Source organism: Mirounga angustirostris, unplaced genomic scaffold (genome assembly GCF_029215605.1).
Source record: "Mirounga angustirostris isolate CCGP_5_RB_7025 unplaced genomic scaffold, mMirAng1.0.hap1 SCAF_9, whole genome shotgun sequence".
NCBI lineage: Eukaryota > Metazoa > Chordata > Mammalia > Carnivora > Phocidae > Mirounga > Mirounga angustirostris.
Window position 1 is genome coordinate 48,717,620 of NW_026991717.1, and position 16,030 is coordinate 48,733,649.

The 16,030-nt window shown below is 37.0% G+C and overlaps 1 protein-coding gene across 8 annotated transcripts in view; it reads right to left on the minus strand.

Moving 5' to 3' along the window:
• The window catches only part of TEX9 (testis expressed 9), a 228,930-nt gene that overhangs the window by 87,158 nt on the left and 125,742 nt on the right, over positions 1 to 16,030 (minus strand). For 4 of the 8 annotated variants that reach the window (XM_064570434.1, XM_045900017.3, XM_045900022.3 and 1 more), the window contains exons 1-2: positions 3,506 to 3,614; positions 3,311 to 3,402 (exon numbers count right to left, since the gene is read on the minus strand). The exons of the other annotated variants lie outside the window; for them this stretch is intronic. In XM_064570434.1, coding sequence (XP_064426504.1) covers positions 3,311 to 3,402; positions 3,506 to 3,532 — 119 coding nt within the window. In that variant the 5' untranslated portion in view covers positions 3,533 to 3,614. Of the gene's footprint in view, positions 1 to 3,310; positions 3,403 to 3,505; positions 3,615 to 16,030 lie in introns of those variants that run through there. 8 annotated transcript variants of the gene reach the window in all.

The window sequence follows — 16,030 nt, forward strand, 5'->3', positions numbered from 1 at the left end:
GGAAACAAACTGAGTGTTGTTGGAGTGGGGGGTGGGGTGGAGGGATGGGGGGACTGGGCGATAGACACTGGGGAGGGTATGTGCTCTGATAAGCGCTGTGAATTGTGCAAGACTGTTGAATCTCAGATCTGTACCTCTGAAACAAATAATGCAATATATGTTAAGAAAAAAAAAAAGAAGAAGAAGAAGAAGGTAGCGGGAGGGGAAGAATGAAGCAGGGGAAATCGGAGGGGTAGACGAACCATGAGAGATGATGGACTCTGAAGGGCAGGCAGGGTTCTAGAGGGGAGGGGGGTGGGAGGACGGGTTAGCCTGGTGGTGGGTATTGAGGAGGGCACGTTCTGCATGGAGCACTGGGTGTTATGCACAAACAATGAATCATGGAACACTTCATTTAAAACTAATGTTGTAATGTATGGGGATTAACATAAGAATAAAAAAAAAAAAAAGAAAAAAAAAAAAAGTTTTGATAAGATTTAACATTCATTCAAAATAGGAATTAAAGGAAACAATGTCCTTAAACCTGATAAAAGAATCTAGCAAAACTCTACATCAAACTTCAAATACAGTGATAAATTAAGTGGGCTCCTTAAAATCATAACCAAGATAAGGATGCACACCATCACTTTTTCTATTCCACACTGCAATGGAGGTCCTAACTAAATTGAGAAAAAAAAAGATGCATGAGAAACTGTGAAGAGACAACACTGTCATAATTTGCATATGATGTAACTGTCATTATAAAAAATGCAAGGTGGGGCGCCTGGCTGGCTCAGTCAGTGGAGCATGCAATTCTTGGGGCACCTGGGTGGCTCAGCTGGTTGAGTGTTTGACTCTTGATCTCAGCTCAAGTCTTGATCTCAGGGTGTGAGTTTAAGCCCTGCATGGGCTCCACGCTGGGCATGGAGCCTATTTAAGAAAAAAAAAAAAGCCATTCATTACAGCCACAAAAACTACAAGACACCTTGAAACAGATTATATACATGATAGCTTAATGTAGTAATATAAAATACTAAAGGACACCAAAAAAAAACCACCCACCCCTGTGTAAGTGGAAATGTATCATATTCATGAAAGGAAAGATTCAACAGCATAAAGATGTCAGTGCTCTGCAAATTAATCTATAAATCCAATGTAATTGGCATTTATGGGCATGGGGTGTGGGGAGGGGTGGGGCTTGCCCTACCAGCTATCAAGACCATTAAAACAGAGGTCACATAATCTTATTTTTTAGCTTTCTGGTTTTATAACATAGGCATGAAACGTGGAAAACCTACAGACTTGGGCCATTAGCATATTCTGTAGTCTGTCCTCTCAGATAGTGATTATTTCCTCCAAATATTCGACAGGAGCTGATTATAGAAGATTGTGGATTGGGATCCCCAGGAAGTGCTGTGTTCTGCTGATTGAAGACATTCCATATATGACTAATACCAAGAACATGTGGCATAATACTCTGTTATTAACTCATATTCTTGCCTACAAGAACGGCCAGACATTTTACTCTTCTGCATGGCACAGAAGTAATCTACAACTTCAGGCTGAGCCTGGGAGCTACTCTGTTCATATATGCCTAGATTTGCACACTGGAGTAAAGATAGCAGAACAAGTAACAACTGGCCATCTTTATCACAAAATGATTTCTGCTGAAATAGAATAGCTCCTGTAGATGTCTTTAAGAAGATTTTAAGCAGGGCCGTAACAACATACCAGAGCCAGGTGCAAAATATACCCTTAAGTCAATGAATTAACCTAACCAATGCAGGTATTTGGTGATATCTGGTATATGGTAATGAAAATAACCATTTGGGGTTGAGCACAGCTAATTCAGACCTGTGCAAGGACAAGCGATCAGTTGCTGAAGTACACTCTTGAACTGGATTAATAGACCCATTTCATTAAATAGAGGAGAATGATTACCTTCCTACATGCTATGGCAAATTAACAAGTGCCTAGTTCATCAAAAGATAGTACAGTTCCATTTTAACTTTAAATATGCTTTAATTTTATAAAATAAGATAAAAACAGAGGGGGAGGCAAACCATATGAGACTCTTAAATATAGAGAACAACCAGGTTTGCTGGAGGGGACCGGCTAGGTGGGGGATGGGCATTAAGGAGGGCACTTGTTGGGATGAGCACTGTGTGTTGTATGTAAGTGATGAATCACTAAATTCTATTTCTGAAAGCAATACTACACTATATGTTAACTAACCTGAATTAAAAAAAGAATAAACTAGTCAGAAAATAAAAATAAATAAATATGCTTTAATTTTAAGTACAGGCCATATGGTAACTCTATGTTTAACAATTTGAATCAGTGCTATGTTTCCCAAATTTTATTTTAAATTAGGTAAATTATAAAGAAAATGAGTTGTTAAAATATAATTTTGTAAGGATATATGCAATGACAAAAGACTTGGCCTCTGACTTTAAAGAATTTACAGACCAGTGGAGTAAACAGACAAAAAGTACACTAACAAATGAATGTGGAACCATTATGCTAACTGCAAAGAATAGTAAGTGAGTAAAAAAGAGTAATTGGGAAGCTTAACATAATTCAGGAAGACCACTCTTAGCATTACAGGTGGAAGGCATGTGTATGATTGCCCTCAAGGGAAAAGCTTGAGACCCTTAAAGGCCAATGAGGCTGGAGACTGGTAGGCAAAAAAGAGAAGGCACCAGCTCAAACAAGACACAGGAGCCAGATCTAACAGACTTTCTAAAGTGCAACGGGGAACCACTGCAGAGTTTCAGGCAAAGTACTGACTTGATCAAATTAAATGATTACTCTGGCTTCTGTGTGAAAACTGGGGGATGACGAGTGAAACGGTCCAAGAATGAAAGCACGTGTTGTCAGAATAGGTGTAATTACACTGAGAGCAGATAAGTAAAGGAAATCCTAACTCCACCAAATGTAGATGAGAACGGGAATTCCAACTGCACTGAGAGGAAACACGCTTTCAATTTAGAAACCAAGCCTATGAGAAATTAACATAATCAAACTTCAAGAGCTCCAAATTAAGTGGATTTTCTTAAACTAGAAACTGAACTATTGGCAATTCCTGCTATCCAGATCACCTCTAGCAGTATCATTTTGCTGACGAACATGTTTTCTTGGGATAAATTTTCACCCCTTTCAAACACCTAAGTTAGCGGAGAAAAGATGAGAACTAGCGAACAGGATGTTGAAAAGAGAATGGTGAACAGTGAGTGATCCCAAAGATCCAGTCAATCGCCAGGAAAGTACTTGCAAGCAACCTCATTTGGGTAAAAGAAAGAAGGAAAAACTGAACAGCCTAATTTCTTACTTATATTCTTCCTCCCTGGCAAGGAGGTCCGGTCGAGACGCAACAGGTTGCTGAACTCGCGGCGGGACCGGAGTGCCTGAAACGTTCCGTCTCTGTAAAAGAGAAAGAGACTTTCAGACCCGAAGTTAAATGAGGTTTCGCGTTCTCTGGCCGGCTGAGAAGCTAGTCGCCACCCCGGAGTCTGTTTGAACTAACCCGGGGACCGACACTTCGCCCCGCCATCTTTCGCGACCACGACGCCGTTACCGAGGCAACGAACGCATCTTCCCGCGAGAGTTACCGCATCCCGTACAGCATAGCGCCCTGAGCGCAGACTCCGTGCACTCCTGGGCTGTCCGCGGACAGCGGCCTGAGGCTGGGGTGGGGCTTGAGGGCTGAGGAGGGGGCGGGCCGCAGCTCTAAGTGTGGGCCGAAAGGGTGACCCCCGCTCTGAACTGCCCCAGTAGCCAGAGGAGCCAACCTACTGCGTTGATTTATAAATTCTGAAGTTGGGGTCGGAAAGGTTTCAACCAAGGAAGGCAGGTCCGTTTCTAAAACTCAGTAAGAAGCAAGCTAGGAGAGCCCCTACTCTTGTGCTTTTCCAAACTTACTGGCCACTTCGACCTCCACCTGTTTTGTTTTTTTTTAAATGAACTCTTCGGTGGAATTCTAAGTTCTAATTTCTCACCTTTATTTATAGCATGATTAAAGGCTCGGTCTCTCAAATCAGTCAGCCTAAGTTCAGGTCCTGGCTCTGCCACTTACTAGTTGTATGGTCTGGGTAAATCACTCTATCTTGGCTACTTCACCTATAAAATGGGAGTAAGAATAGTGCCCATCTCATAGACTTACTATGAGAAGTGAATTCGTGAGTAGGATTGTGGCTGAAACAGTAAGTAGTTAAATTTCCCAACCCTTCTGGAATAAAATTAAGAGAGTTCAGAAATAAACCTTCACATTTAGGGTGTTAGCCTTAAAAAAAAAAAAAAAAAAAAAAAAACCAAAAAACTGCCCGTTATTTTACCAGCAAAAATGGGTTTATTTGGGAATAGCAGAGAATTGCAATCTGGAACAAGCAAGCTGCAGCAGAACCATAGGCAAGCCCACAGAACAAACGCGAGAACTGCTCTTATACAGGAAATGGGGATGTTGGGAAAGCTGTTACAAACAACAGTCCATTGAAATAAACTGGGAGTTTGAAGTATACAGGCTTTCCATTGGCTGAGCTGTGACAGTCTCTTATTGGCTGAGTTGTGACTGTCTCTTATTGGCTGGGCTGTTGCCAGGGTATGAGGAACACCCTTCTTCCTCCTACTGGGATAATAAAGTGTATCCATGTGCAAGTCTGTCTCTTCCTGTTGGATTTGTTAATTGTCAAGTAATAGAGATTGAGAGCGCCCCCTACTGGGCTCCTGACTCCATTCTAAGCCAAGTTTCCTTTTATAATTTTCACAAGGGTCAACGTTTGGCAAGGGTGCCAAGACCATTCAGAGAGGGAAAGAATAGTCTTTTCAACAAGTGGTACTGGGATGAGTGGATATGCACATGCAAAAGAATGAAATTGTACCCTTACTTCACACTGGGTATAACAATTAACTCAAACTGAATCAAAGACCTAATCTTAAGAGATAAAACTATAAAGCTCTTCAAAGAAACCATAGGTGAAAATCTTCATCGCCTTGAATTAAGAATGATCTCTTAGATATAACACAAAAAACAAGCCACAAAAGAAAAATCAATAAACTGAACATCATCAAATCAAAAACATTTTGTTTCAAAGGATACCATAAATAAAATGAAAGATGAACAATAACAAGAGTTGAGGGAAATGTGGAGAAATTCAAATCCTCATACACTGTTGGTGGGAATATAAAATTGTGCAACCACTGCGGAAAATGGCCTGGCAGTTGCACTTAGAGTTACCATATGATCTAGCAACCTACTTCTAGGTATATACCCAAGAAAAATGAAATACATACCTTCACAGAAAGTAGTACACAAATATTTATATAGCAGCATTATTCAGAATATGTAAGGTAATCCAAAAAGTAACCCAAATGATCATAAACTGATTAATGGGCAAATAAAAGTGGTATAATCATACAATGGAATATTATTCAGCACCAAAAAAGAGTAAAGTACTGATACATACTACAATATGGATGAATCTTGAAAACATGAAATGTGAAAGAAGCAATTCACAAAAGACCAAGTATTATATGATTCCATTCCAACATGACCACATATTATATGAAATGTCCAGAATAGGAAAATACATACAGACAAAAAGTAGATTACTGGTTGCCTAGTTTGAGAGATGATGGCAGATTGGCTAAGGGATTGCAAGGTTTTTTGTGGGGGTAATGTAAATGTACTAAAATTGATTGTGATGATGGTTGCAAACCTTGTTGACTATATTAAAAGCCAATGAATAGTAAACTTTATATGCGTGAATGGTAGGTATGTGAAATACATCAATCAAGTTGTTAAAACATTAAAAAAATAAATTATTAAAATGAAAAGTTCAAGTGACAAAGAAATGTACACCATACTAATGCTAATCAAAAGAGAGTTGGAGTAGCTATATAAATTTCAAGCAAAGCTGACTTCAGAACAAGGAAAATTATCAGCAACAAAGAAAAGCATAATGATAAAGAGGTTAACACTCGTGGAGACACAACAATCCTTAATATGTATGCACCAAACAATTTAGTGTTAAAACACATGAGGCAAAACCTAAAAGGACTGCAAAGAGATAAAGATAAATCCACTAATATATTTGGAGATTATGATAACCCCTTTCAATAATTGATAGTTTCAACAGGCAGAAAATCAGTAAGGATATAATTGTCCTGAATAGCACTATCAATCTTCTTGATTTAATTGACATTTAGAGAATACTCCAACAACAACAGAATACACATTCTTCTCAATGTCACATAAAACATTCACCAAAATAGACCACATTCTGGGCCATAAAATGCATATTAATAAATTTAATAGAATTTATATTAGTTTCCAAGAGCTGCTGTAATAAAGTATCACAAACTGGGTGGCATAACACAGGAGAGATTTATTGTCTCACAGTTCTAGAGGACAGAAGTCCAAAAAGGTGTTGGCAGGGCCGTGTTCTTTTTGAAACCTGTGGGGGAGAATCCTTCCTTGCCTCTTCCTAGCTTCTGGTGGTTGCCGTCACTCTTTGGCATTCTTTGGGTTGCAGGTGCATCACTTTAATCTCTGCCTCTGTAATCACACAGTGTTCTCCCCAAGTGTCTCTGTCTTCACATGTTTTCTCATAAAGACTGTCATCATATTGGCCAAGCACACTGTCTCATGTCAATCTCAGCCTACCAATAGTGATGCTATTGGCTAGGAATGCCTGGGGGTACTCACCCCAGGCTTGTGGCAAGCCCCCACAGACATGGGAAGTGTGGTTTAGGACTTCAACATATCTTTTGAGGGGACACAAGTCAATCTATAACAGGATCATACCAACTATGTTCTCAGCCCACAATAGAATTAAACTAGAAATCAATAACAAAAGTTGCTGGAAAATCTCAAAATATTTAGAGATAAAACACACACTTCTAAATAACATGAGTCAAAGAAGCCTCAAGAGAAACTTAAAAAAACATTTTGAACTAAATGAAAATATCTTATCAAAATTTGTTGGATACAGCAAAAATAGTGCTTAGAATACTCAGCATTAAGTGCATATATTAGAGAAGAAGAAAAACCTAAAATTGACAATGTAAGGTTCCACCTTAGGCAATGAAAGAAAGAAGAGCAATTTAAGCTTAAAGAGAGAAAAAAAGAAATAAAAATGGAATTGAAAACAGGAAAACAATAGACAAAATCACAGAAACCAAAAATCTGGTTTTTTGGAAAGATTAATAAAATCAATGAACTTCTAGCCATGCTAACCAAACAAAAAGAAAGAAGACATAAAATTACCTATTCTGTGCTATTTTATGCGATGATCAGTCAGGTATGACCACAAGCAGAGATACAGGAGAGAAACAGGAGGCATAGTATGCCACATAAAAGTACATAGGAAAGCCTTAGGTGGTAAGAAGACAGAAAACAGAAGCAAGGGAAAACCTAGGCTAGAACTTTTGGGGGGGTTTCTACAGAAAAGGCAAGGCAGTTTAGGATTGGCTAGTTTGAATAATTTCAGCAGGCTTTGGGGCATAGGGGCTGTCCCTAGTTGCGTGGAATCTGGTCCTGGAACAATTAAGGCAGAGGAATACTGCCTCCCGGGGTGTACAGGACGGGTAAAGGAGATATGACTCTGGATTGGTAAGTTTGCATACCAGAGGCATGCTTCTGGCTGAGCCCTTTGCTATCTCTGAAAATTGGCTAGCCCCAGGAAAGACAGTCTCTCACCAGGCAGAAAGATTTTTTTAAAATGTCATAATCCACAGAAAAATTAAAAATATAAGCAATACAATACCAGGATCAGAAATGGAAAAGGGATCATCATTAATTATCTCCTGAACATTAAAAGAATAATAAAAGAATACTATAAACAACTCTATATCCAGAGACTTGATAAATCAGATGAAATGGACCAATTCCTTGAAAGATGCAAACTACCAAAATTCACACAAAGAGAAACGGATAATCTGAATAGTCAAGGACTGAGTCAATAACCTTCTGAGAAAGAGCACCAGGCACAGATGGTTTGATTGGTGAATTCTACCAAATGTTTAAAGAAGAAATGGTACCAATTCTCCACAATGTCTTCTAGAAAATAGAAATAGAGGGAACACTTCTAATTCATTCTATTAGTCCAGCATTACCTTAATAGTGAAAGCAGTTTAACACATTATAAGAAGAGAAAACAATGCACGGATATCTCTCATGAACATAGATGCAAATATCTTCAACAAATATTAGCAAATAGAATCCAACAATGTACAAAAAGAATTACACAACACAACCAAGTGGGGGATTTATTCCAGGTATGCAATAATGATTCAACATTCTAAACCTGATGTAATTCAGCACATAAAAAAGATAAAGAAGAAAAATCATATGATCATAAATATTGATGCAGCAAAAGCTTTTGAGAAAATCCAACAACTTTTACGCTAGAAAATTTCTCAGCAAAAATTCTTGGAGGAAAACATCCTCAACTTGGTAAAGAACATCTACAAAAAACCTACAGCTAACATCATACTCAGTGGTGAGAAACTGAAGAGTTCCCCTAAGATCAGGAATAAGGACATCCTCTCTCACATTCTTATTTAATATCATAGCTAAAGGTATTAAGACAAGAAAAGCAAATAAAAGGTATACACTGGGAATGAATAAATAAAATGTCTTCATTCAAAGATGATATAAGTATCTGGAGAGAAAATTCCAAAGAATCAGCAAATTTCCTGCAACTAATAAACAAAACTTAAAAACAAAATGTGGTATATATACACAGAGAAATTTGGATCCATGCTTTAACATGGATGAACTCTGAAAACATGTTAAGTGAAACAAACCAGACACAGAAGGACTGATATTACATGATTCTACTTATATGAGATACCTAGAATAGGCAAATTCAGAGACAGAATATGGACTAGAAGTTAACAGGGAATGGGGAGAGAGGGACTGGGTAGTTATTTTTTAATGGATACAGAGTTTCTGTTTGGAATGAGGAAAAAGTTCTGGAAGTGGATAATAGTAACCATTGCACAACATTATGAATGTACTTAATGCCACCCAATTGTATACATAAAAAATAGTTAAGATGGTAAATTTTGTGTTATATATATATTTTACCACAATAAAAATTTTCCAGTTGAGGGACATCCTGCAAAATACCTGATCAGTACTTCTCAAAACTATCAAGATCTTCCAAAACAAGGAAAGTTTGAAAAACACTCACAACCACAAGGAGCCTGTGGAGACATGACAACAAAACGTAAAGTGATATTCCATATAGAATCCTGGGACAGAAAAATATATCAGGTTAAAAAACAACAAGTCTGGATAAACTATGGACTTTAGTTCATAATAAAGTGTCAAGAATGGTTCATTAGTTCTAACAAGTGTACCATACTGGTGTAAGATGTTAATAATACAGTAAACTAGGTGCAGGGTATATGGAAACTCTCTGTATTATATTCTCAATTTTTCTGTAAACCTAAATCCGTTCTAAAAAATAAACCGTATTTAAAAAAAAAAAAAGCTAAAAGAGACTTCTTCTTTAACAGAATTGTGAGCTAGATAATCTGGGGCACCCTCATCCTGTACAACAACCAGATTCTGTCAAACAAACAAACATATACGCATTGCTGAGTCTGCAGAGGTAAGGGAACCTTCTGTGTCCTCCTGACATCTCTCACTCCAGCTCTCTGCCCCCTCAAATAAACAAAACTGATTCTGCAAATAGGCAATTAAGAATAAAATGGACTACCCAAGAAACTGCACATAAAAGAACTGTACTCAGAAAACAAGGCTTAGCTCAACAGTAATATGGAGGAGCTGAACCTAAGATCCTTGCTGTAAGCCACTAAACTAACTGATAAAGGCTAAAATAGTTCCACATTGGTAATGTCCCTAGACTCCCAGCAGACTCAAACACAAAACCTCTTCAGAGAAAATGTCCCTAATTAAGCCTAGATTCCTGGATTAAGATCAAGAAAATGTGAATGCACCATCAAAAATCATGAGGCATAAAGGAAACAAGTCTCCATGAGTGAGAAATCAAAAGGAATAATATAACCCCTGAGAAACCTCCAAGAAAGTGAGATATCAAAATTTTATCAGTTGTGAAATATAGGATATCTATTTAGAAAATATTTTTAAAAATAAGGGATAAAGTTATAGTGATGAGCAATCAATGAAGGACTATCAGGAATGATCAAGCAGATGTGATAAAATATCATATGAAGCTTTTAGACATTAAACAAATATTTGTTGAAATAAAAACACTCAGTGGATGGGTTGAATGTCACATATTACACAGATAATTTGTTAACTATAAAATATCTAAGAAAACTATCCAGAATGAATAGAGAATAAAGACATAGTAAATATAAAAGAAATGTTAAACAATTATAGAAGTTAGACTGAGAAGATCTGACATATAATCAGATTTTAAATGTTGAGAAGCAATATTACAAAATTTAATTGCTCAGAATTTTTGAGAATTTAGGAAAGACATGCATGTATAGATTCAAGAGGCATAGAATATCACAAGGAGGATGAAGTTAAAAATTTATTCTTAGACCTATTATAAAAGTTAAAAATAGAGCTACCCTATGATTCAGCAATTGCACTACTGGGCATTTACCCCAAAGATACAGATGTAGTGAAAAGAAGGGCCACATGCACCCCAATGTTCATAACAGCAATGTCCACAATAGCCAAACTGTGGAAAGAGCTGAGATGCCCTTCAACAGACAAATGGATAAAGAAGCTGTGGTTCATATATATGATGGAATATTACTCAGCCATCAAAAAGGATGAATACCCAACCTTTGCATCAACATGGATGGAACTGGAGGAGATTATGCTAAGTGAAATAAGTCAAGCAATGAAAGCCAATTATCATATGGTTTCACTTATTTGTGGAACATAAGGAATAGCATGGAGGACATTAGGAGAAGGAAGGGAAAAATGAAGGGGGGTAGAAATTGGAGGGGGAGACAAACCATGAGAGACTATGGACTCCGGAAACAAACTGAGGGTTTTGGGGGGAAGGGGATGGGAGGATCAGTTAGCCCAGTGATGGGTATTAAGGAGGGCACGTATTGCATGGAGCACTGGGTGTTATACACAAACAATGAATCATGGAACACTACATCAAAAACTAATGATGTATTATGATCTACTATATGGTGACTAACATAATAAAAAAATATATATAAAATCCAAAAGATTTTTTAAAGCATCTTTAAAACATCCAGAGAGAAAAAAGACAACCTACAAAGAAGGAATTAAACTGAAAGCAGATGTTTTAATAGGCAATGGTGGAAGCCAGAAGACAGTAAAATAATGAGTGAAATCCCAGAATAGTAAGCCCCTTTATAATGAGAATTTGGATTGAGTATTGATGGATGACTACTCACCAATTAATCATTAATGATTGGCTGCCTTATCTCTAGCCCCCATTTTCAAACGAGGTGGGATAAACTTTTATCTTCTGAGTGGACGAGATAGGGGATGCGGAAGGATAAAGAAAGAGGATGTAAAGGCCTATGAGAAAAAGTAAGCATGTTATGTCAGGACACAAAGAAGCAGAGGGTGAGTCCTTCATTGCCAGTATTCTTCTAGTCCATTCTCCTTTGATCAGACTGACTAAATGGTCCCCAGCTATATAGGAGATTACTATAAATTACTATAAATGCTGTCACTATCCTGGAAGTTCTAGCCAGTGAGACAGGTCCAGAATTGGCACCACTGGTGTTTATTTTGAATCAGACAGCCACCTCCAAGTAGTGCGGAACTACAATCAGGATGAGCAAAGATTTTAGGGGCACCTGGGTGGCTCAGTTGGTTAAGTGTCTGCCTTCCGCTCAGGTCATGATCCCAGAGTCCTGGGATCCAGCCCAGCATAGGACTCCCTGCTCAGCAGGGAGCCTGCTTCTCCCTCTCCCTCTGCCTGCCACTCTCCCCGCTTGTGCTCGCTCTCTCTCTCTCAAATAAATAAATAAATAAAATCTTAAGAAAAAAGATTAAAAAGAAAAAAAGGATGAGCAAAGATTTTAATTGTAGAGTCAGACCACTAAAACTTCTAGCCAACCAGCTAGACAGACTCAGGTGACTCATTTCTTTAATTTCCACAATAAGCCCACTCTTCTTTTTACACAAAGAAACTTTCATCTTCATTAATCACATTCTGAGGGGATTTTACTGTATCTTCAAAGTGATACAAAAGAATTTCAGTCTAGAACTGTGCACTCACTACTACTACACTGCAAGAGTGAGGGTGAAATCAAGACATTTTCAGATAAATAACACCTAAGAGATTCACCGCCCACATACACATACTAAAGGAACTTCTAAAAGATGTGCTTCAGGAAGATAGAAAATCATACCAGAAGAACACTTTGAGATGCCAGAAGAACAGTAAGCATATAAAATGGTAAACATGTATGTAGGTCTAAATAAATAATGTCTCTAAAATTCCTACCAATAATGCCTAATTTGTGAAGTTTTTTTTTTTTTAAAGGAAGACTAAACATTGCATTCTCACCAAACTGGGAGTGGAAAGGAACTTCTTCACCTTGATAAAGAGCATCTCAAAACAATCTATATCTAACCTCATATTTAATGATAAAAAACGAAATGCTTTCCCCCTAATATGAGGAATAAGACAAGAATTTCCATTGTTACCACTCATTCATAATCATATTGGAGAACTGAAGTTCCCACCCTGTGCAATGAGGTAAATTAATCAATCAGTCTCAGAAAGGGGAAAATAAAACTGTCTTTATTAACAGATGACATGATTATCTATTTGAAAAACTCCAAATAAACTACCCCAAAAAAGTCCATAGAACTATTTAGAGATTTTAGCAAAGTTGTAAGATACACAAAAACTAATTGTAGTTCTGAATACTAACAATGAAGAGTTGAAAATTGAATTTTGAAATGCAGTACTATTTACAATATCACCAAAAGAACATGAAATGCTTAAGTATAAATCTATCAAAAATGTGCAAAATCTATATGCTGGAAACTGCAAAACACTGGTGAAAGATACCAGAGAAGATCAAATAAATGTAAAGATATTCCAAATGTAAAGATATTCCAGATGGATTAGGAGACTCAATATTGGGAAAATATCAATTCTCTCCAATCAATATCCCAGCAGGATTTTTATAGAAATTAACAAACTGATTATAAAATTTATATGAAATGACAAAGAAACCACACTAGCCAAAACAGTTTTGAGAAAGAACAGCAATGTTGGAGGAGTCACAATATCACTGATATTAAGACCACAGTGATCATGACAATGTAGTACTGAAAAAAAAAAAAAGTAGACATATAGATCAATGGAACAGGAAAGAGAGCCCAAAAGTAGACCCACACATTTTAATAAAAGCACAAAGGCACTCAACAGAGAAATGATAGTTCTAAAAAAAATATTCCTGGAATAATTATAAATCCATATAAAAAAGTTAACTTTGATTCCTACTTCACACCATATAAGAACCAATTTGAATGTGACTTATAAATTTCAACCAATAGTTACCACATAACATGACAATCTAGATAATTAACCAAGACAAATGAAAACATGTCAAACACAAAAGACTATATACTATATGATTCCATTAATATTAAATTCTGGAAGAGGCAAACCATAGTGACTGAAAGCAAATCAATGGTTGCCTGGAATTGGAGTTGGGAGGAAGGCATTGACTGGAATGGGCCACAAGGTATTTTTAATTGTTGGAAATGTTCTATAATCTTACTGTGGTGGTGGATACATGGCTATAGATAATGCCAAAACTCACTAAACTTCACAATTAAAATTGGTGAGTTTTATTTTGTGTAAATTATTTCTCAATAAAACTGTGGGGAAAAAAAGATCGGTTAAGATATTCCTAAAAATGCCTCCAATATGGTTTGACTTGTTGGAATCACTTTTCAACTAAGAGTCATCAATGTCCATCCTTCTCCATACAGTATTATCTCCATATAATATCATCAAATGTGGGTTATGCAGCATTTTTTAAGAGTGCTCCATTATTTTGTCCAGAATTTTCTTCCATGCCTCTGACACCCATTCTGCAAGTTTTAATGTGAGTGATAATTATAAGCAAACCTTTTTTATTTCTGATGCTTGTCTGACTTTAACTACAAGATGCCTTCTGACATCAGATACATTAAATGTGGAAAAAGGAGGACATTTTGGAATTGAAATGTGGGAGAAGCAAACAAAGTTTAAGTCTTGGTGAAACAAAACTTTTATTATTATGTAATAACCTATCTCCGATAATGCTTTTTGGTCAATTTTATCTAATATTAGTATAACTAACTTGGCTATTTTTTGATTAGTCATTTTCCTGGTTTATCTTTTCCTCTTCTTTTTTACTTCTGGAGCTCAGCCCACCTTTGACAATTCAAGGGCTCTAGAGAGCCAAAGTTGGTGTTCTGCAGAGTCCAGGATGCTGGACGGGAGGGAGGTATATACCCCACAGAACAGTAGCAGTACCTTTAAAATAAGACATGTTGTAAATACAGGAGACACACCCCCTGGGAACACCGAGGAATACTTGAAGGACGTTGCAGAAATGGACAGTATCTTCTGTAAGCAGGTGCAGCCAAAGGCAGAGACATCTGATTACTAATGAAGGAATGACTCCTATATCTGACCCCAACAAACCCAACTCAGGATACAAATATGCCAAGTATATAAATGTGTTTAAAGCCAGGAAAGAGGGGTGCCTGGGTGTCCCAGTTGTTAAGCCCCTGCCTTCTGCTCAGGTCATGATCCCGAGGTCCTGGGATCGAGTCCCGCATCGGGCTCCCTGCTCAGCAGGAAGCCTGCTTCTCCCTCTCCCACTCCCCCTGCTTGTGTTCCCTCTCTCGCTGTGTCTCTCTCTGTCAAATAAATAAATAAAATCTTTTTAAAAAAATAAAGCCAGGAACGATTCCACTAAAACAAAAACAAAAACAAAACCCAACAACAACAACAAAAGATTCCACTAAAATGTTCATGGAAATTGAATCTTTTTTTTTTTTAATCTGTATTTTCTAATTCACTACAAAGAACATCTATTACTTTTATAATATTTAGAATTCTAAAAGCAAAATGAAACAAATATGAGGTTACTCATCTAAAATGCCATGGAAAAATTGAGCAATAGGCAGACTGAAAAAAGGCCTCTGGATTTGGCAAGAGAGAAGCTACTGGCCTCAGGAAGGATATTTATAGTAAAGTGGAAGAAGTAGAAACCATGTTAGAAGGGAATGAGTGGAAGGCAATTACTGTCAACAGTATGTTGGAGGAATCTGGTGCCAAACGATGGTTGTATACTTCTCTTGAATCAGTCCATATTCAAAAACCCAAAGCTTAGGCCTGACCAACTGAATTGATTCATCCTGCTTTCTACACGTACGCCACTTTAAATTTGTACCATATCATCTTTTTCTGTTAGATTTTTTCCCCACTTTTTATTAGATTTTATTTTAAAAAAGTAATTTTAATCACCATTTCAATCGTGGTCAAAAACTTCTTCTAATAATTATTTGATTCCTTTTCTATTAAGATGAATTTTTAAGAAGCTGTTATTCATGATTTTTAAGTCATAGATTATATCTTTCAAAAGTGTCTTCTATTAATTTAGAGCGCTGATGTGATTTTATGTTTTTCCCCAGTAGTGCTATAGAGATATCAGGAATTGAGCAATAATTGTTAGTTTCATTTTTTGCACAAAAAATATCCAGAGCTAAATATTTTTTTTGGCATCGTTAGGACGTGACTGTTCATTTTTCAACAGATTTTCTTTAAGGTAAATAACCAGAATGAAAAACAACAGCATAAACATTAATTTCATTAAAACAAGCTTATATATTCTGAGTCCTTCTCAACAAACAATAAAATTTTATTGCAAACAATAAATCAAATATACAATAAGATGTATAAAGTAGTTTTTTTTTTAAAGATTTTATTTATTCATGAGAGACAGAGAGAGAGAGAGAGGCAGAGGGAGGCAGAGGGAGAAGCAGGCTCCCTGCTGAGCAGGGAGCCCGACGCGGCACTGGATCCCAGGAACCCGGGAT